Source organism: Temnothorax americanus, unplaced genomic scaffold, assembly GCF_048541705.1.
Source record: "Temnothorax americanus isolate GAGA-0224 unplaced genomic scaffold, ASM4854170v1 Scaffold1, whole genome shotgun sequence".
NCBI lineage: Eukaryota > Metazoa > Arthropoda > Insecta > Hymenoptera > Formicidae > Temnothorax > Temnothorax americanus.
Genome location: NW_027509230.1, coordinates 7,433,582 through 7,451,361, shown reverse-complemented (window position 1 = coordinate 7,451,361; position 17,780 = coordinate 7,433,582). Strand labels below are relative to the sequence as shown.

At 34.6% G+C, this 17,780-nt stretch overlaps 3 protein-coding genes and 1 non-coding gene across 6 annotated transcripts; 3 read left to right on the top strand and 1 right to left on the bottom strand.

Moving 5' to 3' along the window:
• Window positions 1–870: 870 nt before the first annotated feature.
• Window positions 871–4,215, top strand: LOC143908167 (uncharacterized). 3 transcript variants are annotated; one of them, XM_077425689.1, is made up of 3 exons: window positions 871–2,574; window positions 2,769–3,137; window positions 3,746–4,207. In XM_077425689.1, exons 2-3 carry the CDS (start codon window positions 2,796–2,798, stop codon window positions 3,896–3,898), a joined length of 495 nt encoding a protein of 164 aa, XP_077281815.1. In that variant the 5' UTR covers window positions 871–2,574; window positions 2,769–2,795; the 3' UTR covers window positions 3,899–4,207. The 3 variants fall into 3 exon arrangements, with proteins under 3 accessions (XP_077281815.1, XP_077281885.1, XP_077281737.1); XM_077425759.1 differs by having other exon boundaries at window positions 871–3,137; window positions 3,749–4,215; XM_077425611.1 differs by having other exon boundaries at window positions 871–3,137.
• Window positions 4,216–5,054: 839 nt separating this feature from the next.
• LOC143907784 (uncharacterized) lies at window positions 5,055–15,209 on the top strand. The gene is made up of 15 exons (XM_077424796.1): window positions 5,055–5,229; window positions 6,484–6,659; window positions 6,917–7,099; window positions 7,210–7,423; window positions 7,723–7,940; window positions 8,026–8,211; window positions 8,465–8,615; window positions 9,018–9,221; window positions 12,550–12,620; window positions 12,947–13,129; window positions 13,368–13,581; window positions 13,745–13,959; window positions 14,311–14,505; window positions 14,822–14,960; window positions 15,040–15,209. Exons 1-15 carry the CDS (start codon window positions 5,214–5,216, stop codon window positions 15,165–15,167), a joined length of 2,493 nt encoding a protein of 830 aa, XP_077280922.1. The 5' UTR covers window positions 5,055–5,213; the 3' UTR covers window positions 15,168–15,209.
• Window positions 15,210–15,466: 257 nt separating this feature from the next.
• Ox (ubiquinol-cytochrome C reductase complex subunit oxen) lies at window positions 15,467–16,217 on the bottom strand. The gene is made up of 2 exons (XM_077425896.1): window positions 15,912–16,217; window positions 15,467–15,593 (listed from the first exon to the last, which is right to left on the bottom strand). The coding sequence occupies exons 1-2, from the start codon at window positions 16,050–16,052 to the stop codon at window positions 15,555–15,557; spliced, it is 180 nt and encodes a 59-aa protein (XP_077282022.1). The 5' UTR covers window positions 16,053–16,217; the 3' UTR covers window positions 15,467–15,554.
• Window positions 16,218–17,702: 1,485 nt separating this feature from the next.
• Trnai-aau (transfer RNA isoleucine (anticodon AAU)) lies at window positions 17,703–17,776 on the top strand. Its single transcript has one exon. It is a non-coding gene; the product is annotated as a tRNA-Ile (tRNA).
• Window positions 17,777–17,780: the final 4 nt, after the last annotated feature.

Below are 17,780 nucleotides of genomic sequence, written 5' to 3'. Positions count from 1 at the left end.
TTTTTTCTCTATAGTAAACACATTAGCAACTATCTGTTGCCAAGTTTGGGAGCAGTCTTCTTCACCATGTCCGCTGCCGGCCTGATTTGCTCGCACACTTCGCTCTGCACCTATTTGGAATTAGCAGCTTTGGAGGTAAGGCAGAATACATTTATTTATTTCTTCTTTTCAAGCAGCTTTCTCGAAGCGTTTTTAAAACCTCCAAAGCTATCATTTGTTTTTGTCGCGGATGAACTTTATTTGTGAGAACTTGATTTGTAAATTTAAAAATACTTTACGTTTTGACATTTTTTTCCAAAGCGATATTAAAATATTTATCCAGTATTAGACTTGTTGAATAAGTTAGCGCGAACAATTTTTTTAAATTATGAATTCTTTGAATTAACTCTTCTTCTTTTTATCAAAATCCACTCAACAATGAAGGTAATAATAAAATTAAGGTCGTGATCAATCGATACACTATATCATCGTTGTCTCATTTATATTCTTGTTCTATTATATCTTTGATCTCTCTCTCTCTCTCTCTCTCTCTCTCATTTAATTGATTTATTTTTATATTTCTTACGTCGTAATTATGTTTCGCCAATTATACGGAGTAATTCTTGATTCTAATGCACAACCGCGAATGGACAAATAATGGCAATTATTTATATGAATAATAGATGAAGCGTGTAAGCTTCTATATGTTTATTCAACTATGTAGCTTTGGCTTAATGATTTGATTGTTTGCGCAGCGGAGTGGAGGAAGAAGAGTGGCCCGTTCGTACTCGCCGGGCGAGTACCCATACTTGAACGAGCTCACCGAGATATTCATGACGGCGATGGACAACTACGCTTTGGACAATGTGAAGCAAAAGAAGGAAGTGGGACAATGAACAATGCTTTTTAATATGATTTATGTACTTTTTATCAAATTTTTTAAACTTTCTTGCATTTAACATCTGATTCATTCATCATTATGTACACTTTATATATAGTTAGATAGCTTTTTCTGTGTATCGCGACTAAATTATATATATTAGACAACAATCTTCTGCAACGATGTTTGTATACGAGCGAAACGTTTCAATAATATAAATGATAAAGCATTTTCTTGTCGATTTACATTTTTACTCGGCGGCGTCACCACGAAATCCTTAACGTCCATATTGTTCTCACATCCTGCACTCGCTGACGTTTACAAAATATGATCATTTGATTATTGGGATTTTTCGTTTACTTAAAGGAGTGCGGTTATTTTCCACCTTTCGCATCGTCACGCTTGATTATGCTGCCAGACAACCGTGATTTCCCGTCTAAAATATATTTTTCTTCGTCATCCATTGAAAAATCTAATGTTAATTATCACACGTTTTCCGATGGCGATGTACATCTTTATAGCTTACATCCGTTTAAGCTTTCGTTGCGTCAATAACTCATAATAAATTTATGGATCTGCCAATAACGTCTGCTTTAAATTTGCCATAATGAATATATTATTTTTAATGGTAAGAGGCAAGTTGCGTATTAAGGGAGTATTATACTCTAGACGCGCTTTTTTCGGGATTTTTTTTACAAAAAACCAGTGAAAAATGGTTAATATCAGCTTTTTATGTATATATTTTAGTATTTTTAGAGAACATAAAAAATATTTTTTGAAGCTAAATTAATGAATATAAATACTAATTAAACCCTCTCGAATAAATGGCAAAAGAAAACGGTGTCCATGATTGCGCTCATTCTGGTTGTCTGAAACAAAAAATTCAAAAAGATTCTTAATTAGTATGAGTTTGGCTATAGTCGGAACTAGAATGAAATTTTTAAATTAAAAATTTAAAAAATGGCGGCAATTTGAAAATTTAGTATAAATTTTCTTAATCTTTCGAAAGCCAAAATTGTTGCCAAAATCGCAAAAACTTATTTTTTACTTAATTCTAGTTTCGGCTATAGCCAAACTCATACTAATTTAGAATCTTTTTGAATTTTTTGTTTCAAACTACCAGAATGGGCGCAATCATAAACACCGTGCCATGTATTCGATAGGGTTTATTTAATATTTATAATTTATATTCATTAATTCAGTTTCAAAAAATATTTTTTATGTGTTCTCTAAAGACAATAAAATATATATATAAAAAACTGATATTAACAATTTTCACTGGTTTCTTGTAAAAAAATCCCGAAAGAAGCGCGTCTAGAGTAAAATACCTCCTTAAGTAATTGCGCAATATTGTAATGTAAAATTTTCTGAAATGTCGCTAATTGGTTTACTCATAACGCTGCAGTTTCAGTGTAAAACAATGCGCCTGAGATGCAAGTGCCGTATATGTTTATCTAGAAATGTCAGTGCATAGATACCGATAACACGCAAGATAATTAGGCAAGATGTTGTTGAGATACAGAATGCACATTGTTACTTTTTTAGATACGAGAGTCATACCATTAGCAAATGGACAGACAAAATATCGGTAAAGTTACATTTGTACAGGTACAAACGCAAACTATATAAGGGCGGAACGCAAGCTGTCGCGTTTAGTTACAACGTCTTGCCGAGTGAAATTACCTCGAGATCGTTGAAGAGGCAGTGTCTTGCAAGTACGAAGTGTTCTCCCCAGAAATTGAATCAATAACTAAAACAGTTAACGATTAAATAACTAAAGAACAACGTTGCGTTGCAATTATTTACAATTTAAATATTTAGCTATAATTGATCGGTGATTGAGTTTTAAACATTTATTTATCTCTTCTTTTTGAACAGATTTCAAAGTGCTGCTACAAAATTTTTGCAGGTCCAATATTCTACAAAGTGAGAGAAGATGTATCGCGCGGTGATCATCAGTTGTCTGATTGCTGTTGGATGTGCGGGAATCGTCTCGCCAGTACATCATGCGAACAGAGAGACCAGACAGGCAACAACTGCAAGCACGAATCCTGCGCAAAACCTCATTTCTCCATTGGTCATTTCGGGCTATCCGATCGGAACACCACTTGCTGAGACGGAGGACAACCCGTCATTTTTGTCCAGCGTGAAGCCTATCGTCCGCATAGTGGCTACCTACGGTTTGAAAGCTTTGGGAGCAGTCTTCCTCACCACGTCCGCTATCGGCCTGTTTTGCCAGTACACTATGGTTTGCGATTCGGTTTTAGCTGATTCGCAGGTAAGGCAGAATACATTTATTTATTTCTTCTTTTCAAGCAGCTCTCTCTCTCAAAGAGTTTTCAAAATCTCCAAAGCTATCATTTGTCTTTGTTGTGGATACATTTTAATATGAGAACTTGATTTGTAAATTTAAAAATACTTTACGTTTTGACATTTTTTTTTCAAAGCGATATTAAAATATTTACCTAGTATTAAACTTGTTGAATAAGTTAACGCGAATCATTTTCTTTAGTTATAAACTCTTCGAATTAATCCTTCTTTTTTTTATCAAAATCCACTCAACAATTAAAGTAATAATAAAAATAAGGTCGCGGTCAATCGATACACTATATCATCGTTGTCTCATTTATATTCTTGCTCTATTATATCTTTGATCTTTTTCTCTCTCTCTCTCTCTCTCTCTCTCTCTCATCTAATTTATTTATTTTTATATTTTTTACGTCGTAATTTTGTTTCGCCATTACACGGAGTAATTCTTGATTCTAAAATGCACAACCGCGAATGGACAAATAATGGAAATTATTTATATGAATAATAGATGAAGTGTAAGCTTTTATGTTTATTCAAATAGGTAACTTTGGCTTAATGATTTGATTGTTTGCGCAGCAGAGTGGAGGAAGAAGAAAAAGAATGGCCCATTCGTACTCGCCGAACGAGTACCCATACTTGAACGAGCTCACCGAGATACTCATGAGGGCGATAGACGACTATGACGTCAATACGGCCAATGTGAAGCAGAAGAGGGAAGTGGGACAATGAACAATGCTTTTTAATATGATTTATGTTATACTTTTTATAAAATTTTTTAAACTTTTTTGCATTTAACATTTGATTTATTCATCATTATGTACACTTTACATATAGTGTTAGATGACTTTTTCTGCGTATCGTGACTAAATTATATATATTAGACAACGATCTTCTGCAACGATGTCTGTATACGAGCGAAACGTTTCAATAATATAAATGATAAAGCATTTTCTTGTTGATTTACATTTTTACTCGGCGGCGTCACCACGAAATCCTTAACGTCCCTATTGTTCTCACATCCTGCACTCGCTGACGTTTACAAAGTATGATATCGTTTGATTATCGGGATTTTTCGTTTACTTGAAAGAGTGCGGTTGTTTCCCACCTTTCGCATCGTCACGCTTGATTATGCTGCCAGACAACCTTTTGTTAGATAATATGGAAAATTCTAGGTATATTCTAAAGTATAGTCTAAAGTATAGAAATATGAATGTCAGACATAAGTCAATGTTACGCGTTCCTTGCTTTGTATTTTATCTGTAAAGAAAAATCTTAAAAAGAACAGCACTAAGCAATTAACTATAGATATTTAAAGTAGGCAGTTATAAGTACCAACAAGTTAACGCACATTTTTTCTCGCAAATATATGTAATTAAATGATGTATTTTATCTTTGTAAATCGTTTTTAATTTCTTTACATATTTCTCCACAATATTACCTGAAAGAAATTTATTAAAAATAAACCTGGTTGCGCCCACAGCTTCATTGCGATTGCATTTTCTATGTGGTCATAATAGAGATTTTTAAAATTTATTATTATTTATTATTATTATTTAATTTTTAATATTATTTAATATTTTTTCAAAAATTTCCATCTTGGCAATTTATTTTTAAATACATGTGTAATCGTATTAGAATATGAGATTTCCCACGCGAGATTCTTTTTTCATTTTTACGCGATTCCGCAGCCGCAGAGGTTTTGTGCATAATATATGTGCCAAGTGTGTTATCGATAAATGATTTAGCACACGTGTAGAATCGTTCTCGCTCCTGAGTCCTGAGTCATGTTCACCACCGTTTCCTCCTCCTGTTGGCGATTTCCCCGCGCGTCTCACCGTGTGTTACCACTACTCTTCCTCGCGGATGCGAGCTCTATAATCCGCTGGATCGTCAGACGCTGACCGGTTTTGATCTTTACCGTGCACTGGTCGCGTCGCAAGCGCTGGTCTGACTACCGCGAGCGTCAAAGACCGAAAATCACGTTAATTCGCAAAGCTCCATCCGAAGCTAACAAGTCCTGACATTGCGCAGGGACTCGCTGATCATGAAGCTCCAATTCAGTAAGTAATATCTTCTCGCTTCGTAAATTTTCATAAATCTATCTTTTCTATCAATTTTTTTTAAATCTTTGAATGATAACAGAATTATAATGATAGAGACGTACGTATTATACTTATTTATTAATTTGTCAGAACAATTGTAACTATACCTGCCTTGTTAAATTGAAACAATTATGATCTTTGTAAATTTGTCGGATTTAAAAATTTAACAATCTCTACGATGCAATCAATAAGTCTAAAATTCTCAAATAAATCATGAAATAATTCTAGTTTATTATTAAATTTCTATTAAAAAAAATGAAAATTATATAAATTAAATTAATAAATTAAATTCTCTCTGACAAAACTCCACAAAAAAATGTTGAAGCAAAAGTGTAAAGGTAAAAGATGCAATTTGGATCAAAGGTCAATATCAAGATCCTTGAAAGTTTCTTTCTTTATAGAGCACGAATAAAAGTCCAAGGTCTTGTTTGTTAAACGAGGTTGCTGACCGCCAACAAAAATGCGGTTTCCGTTCGGATAAGCATTTATGTGGTTACTGTTATCGAATCACATCTAGGCATGCGTGCTGGAATTGTGAATATGTACAAAACATGATTTATGTGTACAGTGCACGTTTGAAACCGGAAATTTATTATTAGGCACATAATCGTAGAAAATTCTTGGAAATGTTATTTCTTTAAACATTGGCAGGAGAATCATTAATAATAAAAAAACGAATGTCGTTGTGTAATAAAGTAATTTAACATAAAAGAAGCCTAGACTCATTTTAGTAAAATCCAAAATTAGTTATATTCACTTTATACATATAATACATATTATAATGTCAATTATATTTTCAATCATAATCTTTTAAACTGTTGACCAATAATCTGACCTACTTTTTTAACGTAAAATTGAATTATGTTACAAACGCTACTTTTTTATTTTACACTTTTTAATTTAATTATATAGTTAAATTTAATTTTCCACTCTCCTTGTAAAATATGTTAATATAATTGAACTTAACGTTAAAATTTTACTAAAACGTGCTTACTTGAAATTTATTGAAATCACGTATGTAATTATTTAAATATATCACAATTCCTTTATCTTCAAGAATTTGTAGTAAAACACGGTAAATACTTCAATCATTCTGTTAAGTAAAGGTCGACTCCAAATTGGACAAATAATTTATAAACGAAGGAATCGATGATTGACGCGACGGTCTTCTACGCGGGATGTAAATTTTAAGCAAAGAAATCTTAATTATAGGATATTTACTGTGCCTCTCAATTGCGGTGGGTTTTATAAAAGAAGCCTGCGCCGTGGCACAAAATCCTGCACGGGCGAACGCTTCTTCCCGTATCAATCCTCAAGTTGAAGATGATGAAGATTTTGTGCCCTACCAGGGTGAACGTTTCACCGTATTCGATTGGATGTTATTTAGGGTACCTGTGTTCATATCATAAAGTGCAATTTATCAGCAATAAATTATTTAATTTAAATACTTAAGAAATTATAAAATTAATTATTATCTAATTAAATTATACGTTACAATAAAAGAGAGAGATATGTAAGAGATCTTTTAAATGTATTTAAATTTCTTAGAGACTTTTTCGGCTACTTTTAAACGATTTTATTTTGCCTAACTAAATTTATTAATTAATCCGTTAATGCTGACGCTCTATTTATAACGTTTCTTCAGAGTCTGGGCAAAGCAAATGGAGGGAACGTACTACTGTCACCGATATCCATAAAATTAGCATTAGTGCTTCTTTATGAGGGAGCTCAGGATCAAACCGCGCACGAACTTGCCGGAGCCATGCAACTTCCAGTTAGTACGTTGGCCACTCGAGAAAAGTTCAATAATATCTTGAAATCTTTGCAGGTAGATTATATTAATATTAATTTACAAATACGTGGAAATAAATATTTTTTTACTAAAATTGTTATACTTTTATATTATTTTTAAACTCATAAAAATATATTTATTTACAGGCTCCGTCTCCTGCGTACACTTTAAATCTAGGTTCGCGCATTTACATCGATAATAATGTACTGACCAGACAACGCTACGCAGCAACGGTGAAAACCTTTTACAATACTGACCTGATCAACGCTAATTTGTCTGACGCGCATGCAATCGCGACCAAAGTTAATTCCTGGGTTAATAATATCACGAATGGACACATCGAAAAGATGATAAACGATGGTAGGTTTGTCTGAAGCTATCTTGATTTATTAATTCGTATATATTACATCTTAAGCTCGAGAGAGTTTGTAAAACATAAAATGCCATATTTAATCGAATTAAAACAATTTTAAATGTTTAACACTTTACGTCTACGATATGCGGACATTTTAATAATATATAGGCACGTATAAATATAACCACTCTGATGTCTGCAAAATAATTTTGCGCCTCTTAACGAAAGTGGGCGACTTCGTTCTAAGTTTTTAATTGTTGAGACTTTAAAGCTATTCCCACTCACCATTTATTTCGTGTTCCAGAGAAGGGTTTGGAGGACTCGGTGATGCTGATCGTGAACGGATTGTTCTTCAAAGGTGCTTGGCGTCGCAAATACTTCGCCCCCGAGAACACTCGAGTTTCCAAATTTCACATAAACGCCAACGAGAGCGTAAACGTGCCGTATATGCATACCGTGGGTCGATTTTATTACGTCGAATCGTCCAGGCTCGACGCAAAGATTCTGCGAATTCCATACGACGTACGTAGTGACAAGCTTGATTTACAGGCTGAGCGAATTGTTGCTAATTACGCATCAGAATTCACAGAGTTGTAAACATTTTCAGGGCTCGAAATTCGCTATGTACATCATACTGCCGCACTCGCTGACAGGCGTGGATCACATCGTCAACGAGATTAATCCGTTTACGTTGGCGAGAGACGTGTGGGCCATGCAGGAATTGCCTCTTGACGTTTGGATCCCGAAATTCAAGTTCGAGTTCACCAGTCATCTGGAAAACACTTTGCGCGAAGTATTTTATTCACATATTTTTTACATATATGCTCGAATACATAAGAAAGAGTTTTACATGAAAAATATTTAATATAAAAAGTCATTATGTGTCATATTTGATGAATTTTAATGAAAACTCGACAAATGCGGCAAAACTAGAAACTGATAGAGTCAGAATTATGATTTCTGCTACATGTAAAACGATCTCGCGCTTCACAATTAAAAATAATTATCGCACGGGATGAGGTAACATGCTTATTTCTTTGTAATAGCTTGGTATCCGAGATATCTTCGACGATACCGCACTGCTGACGGGTATAGCAAAAACGAGACGGGGTTCCAGACATTTGATGGTATCCGACGTAGTGCATAAGAGTGGAATAGAGGTAAATGAACACGGGACGACCGCTTACGCTGCAACAGGTATATATACTCTCCTCAATAAATTATATGTATAAATATAAATTGATAATTAACTGAAAGTAAAAAATAAGTAATATGATACCTATACTTCGCAGCTTTGTACTCTTTAAATAATTTTGTCGAATTAATTAACTAAAGGTTCTCTGGTCTTCTGCCTTATAAGATCAATATGAATGTTAGTAATTTATTTATCTATAACATAATCAATTTTTTGAAAGAAGTACCAAGCAATTATATATTTGTGTTACTTAAAAAAGATAGTAATATATAGTCATTTCTTGAGTTATTTCATTGGATTATTCAAGAGAGAAAATGTTATAAAAAATTTTATTTGCATTTTTATCTTTCTCTTATGATTAGTGCGATTATATTGCGACGTTTTCTTTTCTTTTCTTCGTACAGAGATACAGATCGGGAATAAGATAGAAGAGGGCGCGTTCCACGCCAATCATCCGTTCGTGTTTTATATCGAGGATGAGACCACCGGCACCGTTCTTTACGTAGGCAAAGTTCAGGATCCCTTGAATACATCTGGGACTACAGGGAAAGTACAGATGGAATTTCCATCACGATTTAATCCGGATACGACTGTAACTTCCAATCCCGGTAAACTATATCGTAAAGTTATATCTAACAACTGAGGAGATGGTGCCTGCTATGTAATTAGTAGAATGTAACTTTGATGTAATTCTGCTCTGGGTTTAAAGCTTCCCTTTATCAAGCAGATTTTACATTGATCCTTTAACTGTATTAAGTAAGACCAAAGTTAAGAAAAATACTGTATTGAGTTTCTTCTTTTAACATTAACAGCGGTTCTAATAAGTTATGCAAGATATTTCTCTATACTCAGATTCAGAAATTATATCATGTATCTAAAAAAAAAGGAAGGAAATAACTGAGATAAGGCGAGATTTTTCTGGACAGAGGATTTTTCCTATACGATATATTTTCACTTTGTTATTGTGTGGTTTTTGATAAAGATTAAAGATAAAGCTCATTGTCAGAGCTCTACAAAGTACCTTGAGATAAAACACATTATACACGTAGAATGTTAGATTTTTAGATTTAGAGAAGGAAATGCTGGATAGAATAATTAACATACTATTAACACATTGCATGATGCTCTTATATTAGTGTTATAATAGATAATTGCATTTTAATAGGTGTAGTTTGAAAGCTTGACTCAAGTGGTTTTCCGGCTTAATTAAGTCCCGTTCGCTTTGATTTATATAGTGAATTACATATAGGCAATTATTCTTATTCGATTTTCGATAAAAGTACAAAAAAAAACAATTTTGTTCTTAAGATTATAGCGATACTTTGAATACAGTATCGTTCTAAAAAATGTATTATTCCAGCATTAAATACTCTTTACAAATTGTAACAAGATACATATTATATAATTATATATTATATTATGAGTGAAACTTGTTACGGTGCAAATGTTAAGTTTGCATAAATTTTACGAATCTACGTTCGATATTCGATGGACAGCGTTTATTGAATGTCAATATACCAAAGAAATGAAAAAAATTAATTTATAAATGAATTTGTTAGATCTATAATTTAAGAAGTCTTGCGCGTACCTATCTTGAACTCCACTATACTGTAGGTAATTTTACAATTTTTTTTAATATTAATTGATATATGCGTATACACATTCTTTATTTATTTACGATTAACACTAAATAAAATATTATTTCCACACTAATTTTATCTTGCTTATTTATTATTATCTTAAGAAAGAGAAACTATATATTTTTTGTAATTTGCCAAATTTAATATTTAATTAACCAATTATTAATAAAATTAATTACTAATTTTTCAAAGATTGATCGATTACTTTTCCTTGGGCTTTCCCTCGTTGCTTATCAAGTGTTATCGTCATGTATGATTGCATGTAGAGTGCTAGCAAACTTTTACATCTATAATACTGACGTCATTCCTAATCGCAGGTCATTCCGCTCTATATATTCACGTCAACTATTGTGGCTTCGTGAATTATATGCTTTCATTTTGGCCGAGGGTTGCACCTTTTTCTTGACGTGATCGCAAATGTTGTTGCAAACGAGTTCTAGTGGGGCATTCCAGTGACGCTCGTAGACGGAAATAGTGGGCGGAAATTTCAAGGCAAAACCACTTTCACGAGTTTCTTTCCGCTTTTAGTTAGGTTTATGTTTTCATTATTGGCCACTTAAATCGCGGTTCCTATATTTTATATTTTATGTATACTAAAATATATCATTATATTGTATATGCATATTATCATTATGCGCTCAACTTTTTACTGTAGTTTTTTTTCTTAATATTATCGAAGATTTTTTTACACTCAGACACCGTGATAGACGTAATATATGCAGGCGCAAAAAGTCTAGGCCAATATTTGTTTACGTAATTCCAAGGAGAAGCGCATCGCACTTTATGCGTTATAAAGTAATCAATACAATATGATGTAGGCAATACAATATTGGCGACAAATTATTATTTTATTTTTTCAATTTCACATCTTCATTTATATTCTTTTAATTATTTTCTCTTGTGTTCAATTCTCGTTCATTGCTCCCAGCAACATCGGCTTCTCTCATTTGTGGGAATTTCTGTTTTCAATCCCGTTTCGATATCAATCTCTCTTACGTCAGAGTGACTGAATAAAGTTCGATCGGAAAGATAGTTCTCGTCCGACTATTTTTGCTTCATTCTCCGACTCGTCTCGTTCCATTTCCGTCTCGTATCATCCTCGCGTATCGCGCGACGTTTACGAGAATATTTTATCTCGTGTACGTATAATAATATCCTCGTGCAGAAACGAACGGCGATTTGTCGGCGCGTCAAAGCGTACAATAACGTTTACATCACGATGAGAAGATAATGTGAGGCAGAATCCAATCATTAAAGTGGGAGGATGACTCCTCGCCGGAAGTTTAGCCTTTCGCACTTGCCGACAATCCGTGTTTCCGTTATATTCATGTTCATCTGCCTGATCGCCGCGAGAGCCACGCGAAATACACATATTCGCGAGCGTGCCGGTCACATATCCGCGTCGGACTCCAAATTGGCGAGAATGTCATCCTCACTGCCGCTGTGGATCTCCTGGTGTCTCCTCGCAGGTATCGTTCGCAAACAGAAGAGAAAAGACGAATTTTAGATTCTAGAAGATTTTAAGGATTAAAATATCTTCTTTGAATATCTCTTAGACATTCCTTTAAGCGTTGCCTGGAACTTTATAGTCATATTTATGTAAATGTTGAAAGATTTATCATGGATTGTCTGAAAAATATCATGGATTCAATCTTCGAACCTTACGCAATTTTTTCGAATGCTACATCGACTTCGGGATTATCGTCAAATCTTGCGCTTTTTGGTCCTCGCTTCTCTCTGGTGTTTCGTCCACGCGTAACACGTAAATATTCGACGATCTCAGACTCCGGCTGTTCCATCGTAAGTCAAAATCACTCATTATTATCGGGCCGCATTTTCTGCGATTACATCATCGCTCGCAAGGTGAAGCGACTCGTTAAAGTCACTCCGGCGTTCCTCACGATTAGTTATCGTCCTTTACTATCTTTGCCGTTATTTCGTTTAGATGTAAATGGGATTCCTGTCGAACGCTTAGCTTAACGAGGAAAATTCTTCTCGATGTGCTAAGTCACGTGACGACTGTTACGACGATCATTATTCTACGTGTCTGCATGTATTTTTCACAGCTATTTTCATTGCTTGGAATTTACGTGCGACCAATTGGCGCGCAATCGGTTACGATATATCTGTTCCCAATTAAACGTAATTAGTAATAAATCGCGCTTAAATTAGAGACTCTCTGTTAGAGACACGACGATAAGAAAATCTAGATATCTGAAGTAAGCTGTAAAATTATGTACGATTTCTCATTTCTTCCAACAAATCACGCATTAATATAATTAATTATTCCTAACAGCTGTTCCAGGCGTTCCAGCTGCAATCAGTACCGATGATCGATACTCCTTCTTCAACATCGATCTCCTGCAGGTGAGGAAGACTTTTAGAAAAGTGCAAACGATAGAAAAGACGTAAGATATTTTGCATTAATTCCGGACGAAGTAAATGAATCAAATGGTATTGAGACGGAAGAGCATGAGTCAGAGTATGACATTGTAGATTTCGAATTTTTTAAAAATTTCGAGTTAACTTCTTAGCTCAAAATTTTATATCGATTTAACATTTTTACGTTTTCGTCTCACTCACTTTTATATTTTAATTTCTAGAGTAAGAGATAATTATTTCGTACTCAAATTAAGATATACACGTGTATAAAAATGGTTCTCATATTCATGAAAATTTCGTGATGGCCGTAGAGAGTGAACGAGGGCGTCGAGGGTAATCTGATCCTATCTCCCGCCAGCGCGAAAATCGCCCTTACAAGTCTGGTGGAGGGCACGGGTGGCCGAACACGCCACGAGCTTCTTGCAGCTCTGAGATTACCGCCAGATGAATACGTCATCAGAAGAATAGCGAGACGCACCCTTATGCCCCTAAAAGTATATTAGAATTATTATTGATTTAAGCTTTAGTCAAGTATTGTAATCGGTATAATTTCGATACCGCCGCGGTGAATGTAAACTTGTAAAGTGACACTAATATTTATTCGTGGTGAGAAAATTGATTTTGAACGAACATAGAAAAATTCACCGAAATTATACCGATAGACGCGCCTTTTTCTTTCGTCAGAAATTTGCCTGATTTTTTGTCTCACGTTATTTTCGCATTATTTTCCAGAGCTATCTAAATGGCACGGAAATCGACGTAGCGACTCGCTTGTGGACCAAGCCGGCTCTTGCGGCATCTTCTAGTTATATGACTGCCCTGCGTAGTTATTACGGGACCGATATCAGACAGTTGAATTTCGGGAATACAAACGACGCGGCTAACATCGTCAATTCCTGGGTTCGCGAAAACACGCGGAATAACATCAAATCGATCATTCAGCCTGGTATTTAACTTAAGTTCTATTAAGAATAACAGAAGATGCTTTCTTCTCCTCAAACAAGTATAATTTCGAGTTTTCGAATTTCTGGGAAAACTGGAGAAATGTCTTCTCTAACTTCGAAGCTACTAATTCTTCCACGTTTAAAGGCACTTTATCGTTGTTCCAGGCACTCTTAACGCCGATACTCAGATGCTGTTAACCTCGGCCTTGTACTTCAAGGGACGATGGTTAAAATCCTTCGATAGGGATGCCACGCGTGTACGGTGCTTCCGTGTTCCTCAGATCGGCTGCCGGGACGTTCCTATGATGGAGAACACTGCCAAGTATCGATATGACTATATAGCTTCTCTTGATGCTGATGTGGTGGAAATCCCGTACTCGGTAAGGTTTGATTCTTACATCATCAGTAAGTCAGCAGTAACGTGTCAGTAAGTTAGGCTTTAACGCTTTTACGAAGAATTCATTCAGCATTGTTATCCAATACTTATACATTTTTAATCGCCAAAGTAAAGTTACTTTTGTCTAAAAAAATATATATAACAATGAAAAGTCAATTTTACACAATGTAAAAAATATAAAACAAAATTTGTCATTTTTTTTATGTTAATTCATTATAGAGGGAATTTTTTAAAATTCTCTTTGAATAAAAATGTTAATAAATATGTTAAAAATTAAATACGTTTTTTAAGAATGTTTATCATGCAATGTTGACTTATGAAATTGATATTTCAGAATGGCAGAACATCTATGTTGATATTCCTCCCATCCCACGAGGAGAGCGACCCATACCTCCAGATTCTATCCAAAGATCTGTCATATGTACCGATGAAAACGCTACTCACTAGTCTCAATGAAACTGAACTGGTGCTATCTATTCCGAAATTTAGCATCGAGAGCAAATTAGATTTGCGTTCACCCTTGATGCGTGTAAGTATCAAAAATATGACGTTTAATTATATTTAATATAATAAGTTGCACTTAATATATCATAATTATTAAAACATTCGTTAACATATGATATAAATAATATTAATTTTTTTCGTATGATAATATTATAATTACTGTCTTTACTATCATATCATTATTAACTGGAACTATTAATAGTTCCAGTCGCTAAGTACAAATCATTTCATATTGTAGATAATTATATTATTATAAATATCATTAATGATGTTTCTCAATGTCGCTATGTATCATTGGCAAAGAGTTAAATTAAATCAAGAAATGTGTCTTCTGCTTTCAGATGGGCGTACAGGACATTTTCAGTCCGGCAGCAAATTTCACTGGAATTACATCTAATGAATATTTGCGAGTAGGAAATATAATTCAAAATGCTAAGATAGAAGTCGATGAACAGGGAACCATCGCTGCCGCGGTGACAGGTAATTATTACCGTAATTTAATAGAACTCCTTTCGACCGCAGCTTGAAGATCGCTGTGCTAATGCTCGTTAAATTGCAGAACTTGGGATCGTACCGCTCATGGGCAACATGATGCCAACTTTCATAGCGAACAGACCGTTTATCTTTGCCATCGTTGATCTGGTAACGAGCGAGGTCCTCTTCGCTGGTCGTTTTATGGGACCCTAATGTGGGCAACTCCACAAGCTCCGCTCAGAAATAAGCCTGATACTCATTTACGTTTTTGTACTCATAAAAAGTGTGCTTAAAAAATATATAAAACTACCATATAATAGTACTGCTTTCTATGACAAAAAAATGAGTTTCGGTTACAGTTACAGAACGACTGTTTACTCTTTTATATACAAATAAACAATGAATTGAAATAGATATGAAATAGGTGTATCGACTCATATCTTGTTATACGTGTATATCGCGACGCGAAATAGAAACCTATCGCAGAAACCGAATAAATTCGCCAACGTCAATTCACGTAATTTGTTATTTATTTACATATCCAGAGGTGGAACATATATTTATAGATCTAACACACATGATGTCCCTAAAATAACTCATTCAATTCTCGTACTTGTGCTTGATGTCCTTCCATAGTTTCTGAAAGAGAAAGCAGACATCTGTTATGCAATCAATGTCCCGTGTTGCCTTCAGAAGATAAATTAAAACCCGTCATTTTTCCCATGTCATGCGTTAGCTCCCAAATTAAAATACACGACACAAGTTTCCTTATCATCCCCAGCATTCTTTGTTTTCTTTTTTGCGAAATATTATATTATTGTATCGAATATTTTCTGTGACATAACCTCACTTCAACTCGTTAACCTCAATCGAAAAAATCGACATTCGGGTGCCGAATAAGAATGTGGTGTCGAATAAAAAACGTAAAGAGGAAAGTGAAAGCGTAAGTGAACTCACCCCTTTGTTAACAGTGTCGAAAATATAATCTGCAGCCATGTCGAATCCTCTTTCGAACATGAAGGCGGAGGCTAGAACGGCGACAGTGAACGTAGACGTGCGTTTGAGAACAAGATTGTAGAACGTGCCGCCAAATCCCATTTTTGTGCTTTAAATTTCTGCCCTTGCAAAGTTCTTGCTTGCAGAAAAACAATCGCGAGTAAATTGGAGCAGAAAGCCGTGCTCCCCCCGAGTCTGAGCGAATCGAGCGATTTCTTGCGACTTGCGACCACCGACCACGGTACAGCAACTTGACTTGTCTTGAACTCTGGTCACGCAAGCAGCGACGTTCCGCGGGCGGCAACTTCAAGTGATACGCGATATTCAAACGCATTTGAAAAATCTTAAACATTTGCGTGGATAATAAGACTAATTATTATTAATTATTAATTATTAATTATTATTATTATTATTAAGACTAATTAGTCTGAATTCGCATTACTCGAAAAATTCACGAACATCGTAATCGTATTCACGACAATAAATTATATATATATATATATATATATATATATATACCTGTTTATAATAATTTTATAATATAAAATATTCTTTTAATTGATTAATTATTTTAACATTTAATCTAGATATGCCAATATTTGACAATGTATTGCGCTACATGTTGCGCTAGCTGTGCTTTAATATTGTTATAACAATTAACAATAATTAGATATAGTTTAAAGACTGATACTTCTCTGCGTGTATTTTCTTTCCTCCTTCGCTTCTCTTCTCTTCTTTCTTCTTTTACGACCGAATAATACTTTTTTCAGACCGATGCGCCGCGCGGTGCGTAAGAAATATAATATAAAATAAGATATAGAAATATAAATATAAACACAATTCGCAAAAAACCTAGATATAAAACCATAGAAAATAAAAAATGTTGACCTATTCCGCGTCATATATCGACCGTTATTTATTTATAACAGCTTCTTCTCTCTTAAAATAATTATTTGAGGCAAGTGTAATAATTAAATCTCAATCTACGTTTCCCGCAAGTTTTGCAATTCACTGTAATAATTTCTTCATTGTCCCTTTTGCATTTATGCGTTCGGTTAACTTACGTTTCGTCAGGGTACGATATACATTAAATATGTATTTAGTATGCCGGAGATGAACCAACTGACGTCGCCGCGATATCGCAATCCATTGACAATCGGTCGCGTCAGCGCATTTCCATCGTCATAAGTCGGCCTCTTTTAACCGACTTAAAAATTTGTCCACGACCGCGGCTATCTTTATTAATTGCATCTCGTCAATAATAAAAGAGTTGATATCGTGGCTCGGGAATATCGGGGAAGAACAGAAATTAAGGGGCGCACTGAAAACGCTCATATATTTCTATATATGTATATATATACAAATATTTTTATTTTACAAAATCTTATATGAACTTATAACAAAAGATATTTCGCAACAACGACCATATATGATACTTTCAAGACGCTCGTATACTCGCTATACACATATATCTTTCCGATCCCTTCACGTGCCTATATATGTATACCGATTGTGCCCCATTCAAACTGAAACTTAATTGAATTATCATCTTATTGTCTAGATTCTAGAAACAAACGTGAAAAATTTTTAAAATATGAAAAACCATTTTTTTTATCCCTTTCACCGCGGTTGTTGAATAAATAAACGGGCGAACACGATCGTTTAATTAATTCGCGATATTTATCTTTTTTTCATTCTTATGCAAAGATTGTAACCGATTGAAATAAATTATTTGGAGCGTGTTCAATGTCTGGCCCATTAGCTCAGTTGGTTAGAGCGTCGTGCTAATAACGCGAAGGTCGCGGGTTCGATCCCCTCATGGGCCAACTT

Excerpts from the sequence above, each read along its gene's own strand:
- LOC143908167 (XM_077425689.1), top strand. The coding sequence starts at position 2,796 with ATGTATCGCGCGGTGATCATCAGTTGTCTGATTGCTGTTGGATGTGCG. Across the intron at positions 3,138-3,745 it reads CGGTTTTAGCTGATTCGCAG|CAGAGTGGAGGAAGAAGAAA; the intron begins GTAAGGCAGAAT and ends TTGTTTGCGCAG.
- LOC143907784 (XM_077424796.1), top strand. Across the intron at positions 7,424-7,722 it reads CGAAAAGATGATAAACGATG|AGAAGGGTTTGGAGGACTCG; the intron begins GTAGGTTTGTCT and ends TTCGTGTTCCAG. Across the intron at positions 8,616-9,017 it reads GACCGCTTACGCTGCAACAG|AGATACAGATCGGGAATAAG; the intron begins GTATATATACTC and ends TTCTTCGTACAG.
- Ox (XM_077425896.1), bottom strand. The coding sequence starts at position 16,052 with ATGGGATTTGGCGGCACGTTCTACAATCTTGTTCTCAAACGCACGTCT. Across the intron at positions 15,594-15,911 it reads TCGACACTGTTAACAAAGGG|AAACTATGGAAGGACATCAA; the intron begins GTGAGTTCACTT and ends TTTCTCTTTCAG.